General features: G+C 49.4%; 1 protein-coding gene across 1 annotated transcript in view; it reads left to right on the top strand.

The window, feature by feature from the left end:
- The window catches only part of LOC311312147 (neural-cadherin), a gene marked incomplete at both ends in the record, with an annotated part of 99,268 nt that overhangs the window by 76,694 nt on the left and 12,574 nt on the right, over nt 1-10,000 (top strand). The window contains 6 exons of the mRNA XM_084442018.1: nt 506-1,502; nt 2,083-2,176; nt 3,929-4,113; nt 5,714-5,961; nt 7,636-7,913; nt 8,313-8,527. Of these exons, the coding sequence (XP_084298144.1) occupies nt 506-1,502; nt 2,083-2,176; nt 3,929-4,113; nt 5,714-5,961; nt 7,636-7,913; nt 8,313-8,527 (2,017 nt within the window). The remainder of the gene's footprint in view (nt 1-505; nt 1,503-2,082; nt 2,177-3,928; nt 4,114-5,713; nt 5,962-7,635; nt 7,914-8,312; nt 8,528-10,000) is intronic.

Below are 10,000 nucleotides of genomic sequence, written 5' to 3' on the forward strand. Positions count from 1 at the left end.
CTTCACAGGAAAAAGGCACAATTGCATATACAGGTCATTAAATAGGCATACAAAATTATTATTTAATAATTCATTTATTTTTTATGTAATAATTACATAAAAAATAAATGAATAAATATAAACAAGTGAGTGAGCTGTAGAGCTGCTGGTCGCTGATAAAACATGTTTTACCTGAATGGTTAGCTAGTAACATAAAGGACACATAAAACATTATAAAAGACACAATGTGAAAACATAATATCACATAATAAAGCTTTGATTGATTGACATGTTTCCTGTATGTCAGCTCACTTACAAAAGTCTCCTATGAAATGCAACAGCTTGGTTGGAACTGGGAAAACTATTCTACATAACTATCTGATCACGTTTTCCCCTCTCCACAGTGCCAGGACTAGACTGTGCTTTCGTCAACATCTCTCTCAGCTGACCTTTAGTGTTCAGTAGGACTTAACACACATACATAATACATGTACGTACGCTCACACACAGCCTCTGTGATCCCCAGGTGGCCGAGGAGCTGGAGGTGAACAGCGAGGTGCTGGCCGTCTCCGCTACCGACGGCGACCAGGGCGAGAACGCCGTGGTCACGTTCAGCATCGTCGGGGGCGACGAAGACAGGAAGTTCTTCGTGGAGACGGACAAAGCGAACCGACGCGGCGTGATCAGGCTGAAGAAGAAGATCGACTTCGAGAAGCCTCACGAGAGGACGTTCAACCTGACGGTGAAGGCGGAGGACGCCGACTTCTTCAGCCTGGCGTTCTGTCTGGTCCAGGTGGAGGACTCCAACGACCACGTGCCCGTCTTCTTCCCGCAGTTCTACGAGGCGCCCGCCATGTCCGAGGACGTGCCGGTCGGCACCGTCGTGGCTCAGGTCACCGCCGCCGATCTGGATTCGGGACAGAACGGACGCTTTTCGTTTAGTATCGCCAAGGAGTCCGACCCCCGCGGTCAGTTCCTGTTGGACCAGTCCGGCTGGGTGGTGGTGGCCGATGGTCTGGACAGGGAGAAGGCGTCGCAGCACCGGCTCATGGTTCTGGCCACAGACATGGGCAGCCCGCCGCTCACCGGCACCGCCATCGTCGTGGTTACCGTGCTGGACGTCAACGACAACGGGCCGGAGTTCGAGGCGCCCTACGAGCCCGTCGTTTGGGAGAACGCGCCGGCGCCGCAGGCGGTGCGCATGAACGAAACCTCGCTGCTTCTCCACGTGGCCGACCGGGACTCTGCCCCCAACGGCGGCCCCTTCTCCATCCGCCTTCTCATGCTGACCTCGGACGCCACCAGCTTCAACCTGACCGACCTGCGCAACGGCAGCGCCGCGCTGACCGCTCTCCGAACCTTTGACCGCGAACGGCAAAAGGAGTACCGCCTCCCCATACTGATGATTGACAGCGGCTCCCCTCCAATGAGCTCCACCGGCACACTGACGGTCGTCATCGGCGACAGGAACGACCACCCCCACTTTCCAGGCCACGCCGACTTCATCGTGTACCGTTTCGAGGGTACGTCACCACAAACTGCTCTGGCAATGTTGTAAAAAGTCTTCTGCATGTACCGCTACGAGGGTACGTTCCCATGGTAATTTTGTTAAGACACTATTTCACGGTTGACTGCTCACAGCGCCCTGTCAGAAACCCATCTCTTATTTAGAATGTCATGCCATCTGTCAGCGGCTGTATTGCCGGTTTTCTGTAATGTATTTTTAGTGTATCCACTCTGGTGGTTTTCCAGATGAAAGCAAACGAACCCCTCTAATAAGAATTCATCATGTATCTCTAAAATATGGCATGAAGAAAACACTTTGACTAAGCTGATCGTCCCTGGTTTGATAGGCATACAAACAGCAGCCATTTTAGAAAGCGGTTGATTTTTTTTAACGGGATTAGAGCACTCCATTTAGCCATGTGGAGGGGGAAACGGATGCTAGCGTGCTGATGTGTCTCTAGCATGTGTGTGCGTCCCCCACAGTGCCTCTGTCTTATCCCCAGAAGAGAGCTACTCCTCCCCTCTCATCTCACTTTAGGCACGCAGCAGGGAGGGTTGTTGGGCCCATTGCTAATCCCCCCGGTTTCTCCTCCTCAGGAATCCCCCCGACCACAGCGCTCGGACAGGTTCCCTCTCCTGACCTGGACGACTGGAGCAAGAAGGTTTACCGCTTTGAAGGCAAACCCCCCAGGTACACCGACCTCCCTTACAAGGGTCTGAACGAAGCCCAGGGACCTATGAAAAGAGAGAGGGAGTGAGAGAGAGAGAGAGAGAGAGAGAGAGGGAGAGAGAGAGAGAGAGAGAGAGAGAGAGAGAGAGAGAGAGGGAGAGAGAGAGAGAGGTAGATAGACAGAGCACTGTGTGAGTATAATAGGAAAGGGAAAGTGAGGGATTGAAAGGTTGAATAGGAGACAGACAACGTGTCATAAGAACTATGAGAACAATGAGGGAGGGTTGAAGAGAGGGAACAGGTTACATGAGAGGACAGGAGAAAGAGAGAGAGAAGAGAGGGAACAGGTTAACTGAGAGGACAGGAGAAAGAGAAGAGAGAAGAGAGGGAATGAATCACAGAAGAGAACAGTTTGAGAGAAAAAGAAAGAAGGAGTGTTTGAAAGTGTGAGAGCGAGATTGAAATAGATAGAAAAACAGGAAGTGAGCGGAAGAGAGAGAAGAGAGAGGGGATAGATGATATAAGGGAACAGGAGAGAGAGAGAAGAGAGAAGGGATAGATGATATAAAGGGCGGAGAGAGAGAGAGAAGAGAGGGGATAGATGATATAGGGAACAGGAGAGAGAGAGAGAGAGAGAGAGAGAGAGAGAGAGAGAGAGAAAGGGAAATATGACTTGTCAGGAACACGTTATTAATACTTCATACAGAATTGTATTGAAGATTCCCAGTGAAGCGCAGCGCGGCGGCGGCGCCTCTTGATAAGCCGCGGCGTCGCTAGAGAAGCTGATTAAGACGCCGGCTCCTCTCCCTCTAACGAGGCACCTGTAGCAGGCCGAGAGGTGGCGAGTACGGCGCAAAGATGACAGGGAAGAAAAGAGCGAGCGAGCAAGAAAGAGCGACATTATCATACCCACAATCCCCTTCACCGCGTCAGCAGAGGTGTGCCGGGGTCCGGAGTGTGGATCATCTCATTATAACCGCCACGCAAGACCATGATCCGAAACATTTGTTTTCTGTCACCGAAGTGCTGGCTTGCATGTTTATCCCCGCGATCTTTAATGTGTTACATCAATACGGCCCCCGGGGGGGGAAGGGGGGGGAGGGGGTGACGCGAGGCACGCTCACTCAATCAGACCGACGGTTTGATCAGCTCCAGGTCCCGATGGTGACAGTCATGGGAACGGGCTGGCCTCCACACCCCTGCGCCCGTGTGTGGGAGGGTGTGTAGAGGCAAAAGTATTGGGCCACCTACACATTACACCTACAGGAGCTTTTATGACATCCCATTCTATAATTCATAGGCATTGATATGGAGTTGGTTCCCCCTATAAGAGCTTCCACTCTTCTGGGAAGACTTTCTTCTGGGAAGATTTTGAAGTGTGTCTGTGGGATTTTTTACCCAATCATCAAGAAGAACATTTACAAAATAACAAAATATAGAACAAAATATGGTATTAATTTTTTTATTATTTTGTATCAGTATATCTAGACATGTTGAACATGTTTCTACATGTAATACTAATAGTTAGCAGTCCACACCCCAGGGACAGGATATATTGACAGAAATATGATTTCCAGGGAAGGCACTTTACCAGTTTTGAATGACAGCAGTCCATATGTTAAGAGGGAATAACCACTAATACGCTATCAGTCAGCAAGGTCTATCACATCAAAACATAATCTCGGTAGGTACAGGAATAAAAAATAAAAAAATAAAAATTCACAACTAGAAAACTGTCTCACTTCCTGTTTATCTGCTGTGTTTCGTCCCCAGGGCGTTCAGTCTGGACCAGGCCTCGGGGCGGCTCCGCCTCAGGGACGAGGCCCCCCAGGGCCCCTACAGCCTGGAGGTGCGCGTGTCCGACAGCGTCTGGCCAGACGCCGTGTCCACCGTCCAGGTGACCATGAGGGAGCTGGAGAGGGAGGCCGTCCTCAACGCTGGCTCTCTGCGCTTCTCCAGTAAGCCTCATTTATTTTGCGCATCTTTTTTTTGGGGGGGGGGTCTTATTTTTAGCGTGTCTCACAACTGTATGTCGACGGATTTTCACACTTTTCTGTGTCTTTCGGGTTCAGTGACCAATCCCCACCGGCGCGGGGGGGTGTGGGGGGGGGAGGGTTGGTTCTGTCACGGTGTTTCCATGGTGACGGTGTCTGATGCGTGACGTGGCGGGGCCCTCGGCGCCGCCGGGCAGACTGTCGAGCCAGACAATGCGCCCCCCCAGACGGGCACCCCTGGGCCCTTAGCTAAGCGCTCACAGGACACACACTCTCCTGAGCAGTCATGCGGATCGTTGGGATAAACCCAGTCAAGCTACATTAATGTCAACACTTTGTATTTGTTGCTCAGTAATTGTCACCAGTTTTTTTGTGTGTAGTTTTACCAATTATCACCAGGTATTACCAAACGGCACAGTTGACATTGATGAAATGTGTTAATTTATCTCTCCGTGATCAATGGATCAATACATGCTCTTTATAGACCGTGGGGAACACAGAGAGAGACTGCATGTTATACATATAGACCAGTGTGGACACTGGGAACAGTGGAGGGGGATCTCATAGCAAACACGCACCATCCAACCCCAGATATACATCCAACCCCCATCCTCCATCCAACCTGTGTTTACCATCCAACACCCATCCACCATCCAACCTCTTTACCATCCAACACCCATCCTCCATCCAACACCCATCCACCATCCAACACCCATCCTCCATCCAACACCCATCCTCCATCCAACCTCTGTTCACCATCCAACCTCTTTACCATCCAACACCCATCCACCATCCAACACCCATCCACCATCCAACCTGTTTACCATCCAACACCCATCCACCATCCAACACCCATCCTCCATCCAACACCCATCCTCCATCCAACCTCTTTACCATCCAACACCTATCCACCATCCAACCTGTTAACCATCCAACACCCATCCACCATCCAACCTGTTAACCATCCAACACCCATCCACCATCCAACCTCTGTGCACCATCCAACACCCATCCTCCATCCAACCTCTTTACCATCCAACACCCATCCTCCATCCAACCTCTGAGCACCATCCAACACCCATCCTCCATCCAACACCCATCCACCATCCAACCCCCATCCACCATCCAACCTGTGTTTACCATCCAACACCCATCCACCATCCAACCTCTTTACCATCCAACACCCATCCACCATCCAACCTGTTTACCATCCAACACCCATCCACCATCCAACACCCATCCAACACCCATCCACCATCCAAAACCCATCCACCATCCAACCTCTGAGCACCATCCAACACCCATCCTCCATCCAACCCCAGATATACATCCAACCCCCATCCTCCATCCAACCTCTTTACCATCCAACACCCATCCACCATCCAACCTCTTTACCATCCAACCCCCATCCACCATCCAACCTGTGTTTACCATCCAACACCCATCCACCATCCAACCTGTGTTTACCATCCAACACCCATCCACCATCCAACCTCTGAGCATCATCCAACGGCCGTCCACCATCCAAACCCAGACACGCCTCCCTACCTGCTCTGTTCCCCAGACCTCACGGTGGAACAGTTCTTCGGCGGTTCTCCGGGTCAGGACAGCAGGTTCTCCCGGCTGGGTTCCCTCCTGTCCGAGCTCCTCCAGACCCGGCGGGACGACGTCCACGTCTTCTCCGTCGCCGATGGCGACCGGCGCGGCGAGCGTGAGGTCAGCGAGGTCAGCGTTTGGTTCGCGGCCCGCGGCATGTCGTCGTACTACAACGCCGAGAAGCTCCACGGCGCGGTGGCGGAGAATAAGGAGAAGGTGAGAGGGCGGGACAGGAAGAGGAAGTGACATCAGCACACACACACACATACATTAGAACAGATAACTGAGGCATTTTCCAATGATGTGCAAACTGTCTCACATTCAGGTAAACTTTTTAAACACGCATTTAAGATCACACACACTGCTGATAGTAGATGGACGATATCTCTCTTTCACACACACACACACACACACACACACACACACACACACACACGCACACACACATCTGAATACTTTATTTGATTCCACAAATTAAATTACAGCTATTAGGGAGTCAAATATAATAGGGCAGTTTCAGAACACATAGCACCTTCCTCTCCACACAGCAAGACTGCCTAAGACAGCTGAAACAGAGCAATATTTAACAAATTGTTTAGCTTTGCTTTTTCCCATGCCAGCAATATTTAGACCACTCCTGGTATACTTGTGTACATGACCTAGGCTTCCAAATATAAGTACACAAAATCTACATCTGAACCCAAAGTTGGTAATAGTTTCAAGTAAGATATTTATCTTAGAAAGCCTGATCCATGTCCAGATCCAAAACACAGCCTACTTCTACAATCAGGGCCTCTTTGTGACTGTGGTCAACTAAACCAGGCTGTATTGTGGACGTTAGCAGACTGGTAGTTAAACCGGACTGGTGATGCTCTTGTGTGTTTATACATTGCTGTCACTGGATGGTCAGATCTTAGGACACTAGATCAACAATACGGTCATGGCGAGCAATGTCCAGATGTTTGTCCACATCCTTTTGTAATGTGTGCAACACACGCACACACACACACACGCGCGTGCACTCAGTCTTTTAGCGTGCATGAGGTAAATGACAAGCAACACACTACTCACTGAGAAACACATCGAAACTCATTTAAACATGCACACGCTGTTCAACAACAATCTGCTCAAATTATATTTAATATCCATTAAAGGTATGAGACGGCAGCTGGTGACAGGGGGGGGGGGCTTAAGAAGGGGGCTGGGAGAGAGAGAATGAGAGAGAGAGAGAGAGAGAGAGAGAATGAGAGAGAGAGAGAATGAGAGAGAGAGAGAGAATGAGAGAGAGAGAGAGAGAATGAGAGAGAGAGGGAGAATGAGAGAGAGAGAGAGAGAATGAGAGAGAGAGAGAGAGAGAGAGAGAATGAGAGAGAGAGAGAGAATGAGAGATAGAGAGGGAGAGAGAGAGAGAGAGAGAGAGAGGGAGAGGGGGGAGGGAGGACTGGAGGGAATGTCTGAGAGTCTTTATAGAGTATTCAGGAGTCAATAAATCTGAGGCAGTTTTTTTCCCAGAGTGCAGCGCTGCCCAGCGGCAGTTGTTTATACGCCGGGAGTGTGTCCCAGTGACAGCTTTACTGCCGGCTGTTATAGCAAGCGATGGAACGTTTCTGAGTTGGGTTCACAAGTCAAAGGAGTCAGATTGAGTCTAAATGATTCAAGCAGTGCAACCCAACACTCTATTTTTCCATCCTTGTCTTTCATGTGTACTTTAATATGATCATTATTATCAAATCAACTTTCTCACTTTCTCTGCACTACGGTTGTATGTCTGGACCAAGCAAGAGTTCAACACAAAATATTTGCAGCTTAATCTCCATATTGTACCAAATGGGACTTAATGGGACTCTCTCTCTCTCTCTCTCTCTCTCTTTTTTTTGAACTCTTGCTCAGTTGGAGGCAGCACTGGAAGTGTCCATCGCCCAGATCGGTGTGAACGAGTGCCCCTACACCGACTGCAGCCAATCGGGTGGCTGCAGCAGCTCCGTTGCCTTCGGCCACACCCCTGTGGCCCTGAACAGCGGGACCACCACCCTGGTGTCGGTGTCCGCCTCCTCGGAGGCCCGCTGCGGCTGCCAGGCCCGGGAGAGCCTGCACCTCGCCTGCTCCTCCTACCCCGCCAACCCCTGTCTCAACGGGGGCACGTGTGTAGACAGCGAGCTGGGATTCAGGTACAGTAGCAGCCACGAGCGCTAGTTAGCGTTAGCGGTTTACAAATGTTTTTTTACATTAGCCGTTAGCATTAGCATTGTTATAATCTCTCTCAACTGTCTTCCTCATCTCTCTGTAATCTGTCTCTCTTTCCCTGTCTGTCTGTCTGTCTCTCTCTCTCTGTATTTCTTTACCTCTCCCTCTCTCTCCCTCTCTCTCTCTCTCTCTCTCTCTCTCTGTCTCTCTTTACTTCTCCCTCTCTCTGTCTCTCTGTCTCTGTCTCTCTCTTTCTCTCTGTCTCTCTTTACCTCTCCCTCTGTCTCTCTGTTTCTCTTTACCTCTCCCTCTCTCTCTGTATCTCTCGGTCTCTGTCTCTCTCTCTCTCTCTCTCTCTCTCTCTCTCTCTCTCTCTCTCCCAGGTGTAAGTGTGCTCCCATGTTCGAGGGGCCGGAGTGCCAGCAGACCAAGCACACGTTCCGTGGCCATGGCTACGCCTGGTTCCCTCCCATGAGGCCTTGCTTCCAGAGCCACATCTCCCTGGAGTTCCTGAGCGAGTCGGCCAGCGGGCTGCTGCTCTACAACGGCCCCCTAGGCCCCGCCCAGTCTGGCGAGCAGGACGACTTCATCGCCCTGGGTAAGACGAGACGAACATAGAGAAGATTAGGGTTAGTCAGGAAAAGTAGTCTGCGCACTCGAAAATGGCGTCGGATTCACCAAAATAGGGCCCTAAGAGTACGAGAGCAAACTAGACGGTGTTGGTTACGGTTCCCTGGAGGTGGTGAAGAGGGTCTTTAGGTAATGAAGGATCAAGGGACCATGCATACATGTTGAAAGAAAAATGTCTATAGGTGACTCTAGATATTGTATTACTTATAGAAAAAAAAAGTGGTAAAGGGACCAGCACTTACAAATTCCCAAAAATTGATACTTTATTGCTTCACAGCAACATGCAAGACCGGCAGGACGAACGTTTCAGCCTTACGGCTATCTTCAGCGTATGCGTATTACTTATAGAAAAAACATAAACCTTGGAAAATTAAGCCCATATGTCTGAACTAAGAACACAGACCTTAGACTAAAAAGACATAGGCAGACAGAACCCTCTCTGCTAGAGGCACGTCCGTCCAGTATACAGAAGAACGCTGACTTTAGACTAAATTAATCTTGAATCTTAAAGAAATATCGTCAGACAGAACCAAGGATGTCCTGGCGATGGCGTTGGACGCAGGGGAATGTCCCCACTTCTTCCAGATTTTTATCGAGGAAAGAATCACCTGCTGTGCTTGGTGTCTTTTAAGGGATCACAAACTAAACTTCAAACTGCATTATTACAGTATGTCATCGAAATATAGCAAACCAATGTAAGCGATGTCGTAATAATAAGCAACGGCAATGATATGATGGCCCCTCCAAGTTGGAGCTGCTCTGTCTGTAATTCCACATACGTGACTGTGTTTGAGTAGTTGGCGGATCCTGTGTGTCAGCTATTGTTAGGAATCGGCATGATTTGTGGATGGGTTAAATGAAGCATTTCGAATGTTGTTGATAACGTTCGTTTTTGTAATACAGATATTTGACGTCTATTTAATTCTTCGTGATTTACCACATTCTTTGTGACGACGTCATTGAAATAGTGTTCCCCCACTAAAAAAAACCCCGACTTCACCACTCTGTTTGAGAGTCGGCAGCTGTAGAGGCCTGTCTGTCCAGTATACAGACATTGTTACGGTCAGACATGTAGTAGTTGAAGTCTATCGGTGATGGAGAGCATTTCTCCACAATGTTATTGATTCACTTTTTAACGGAGGTCAAGTTAAGCCAGCGACCTTGACCATTTAGGGACAAGATAGCATGTGGAGTCACAGTGGTGCTCTTCGTAAACGTTTATCATGTCCATAGTAGCGTAGACATGTGTGTCCGTAAGACACACATTTTTGTCAGTTAATCCTTATGACAGATTATACTGTAACACCCCCGGATACCCTGACGTCATGTTCCTTGTCTAGATAACTATCACTCTCTTTTATAAGGCCTTATATAATCTGTTAGCCCCTGGTTGCATTAACTCATGTAATTATCCAGACCTGCTCGGCTTCCCAGCCTGGCG

This window comes from Borostomias antarcticus, assembly GCF_949987555.1.
Source record: "Borostomias antarcticus genome assembly, chromosome: 8".
Taxonomy (NCBI): Eukaryota; Metazoa; Chordata; class Actinopteri; order Stomiiformes; family Stomiidae; genus Borostomias; species Borostomias antarcticus.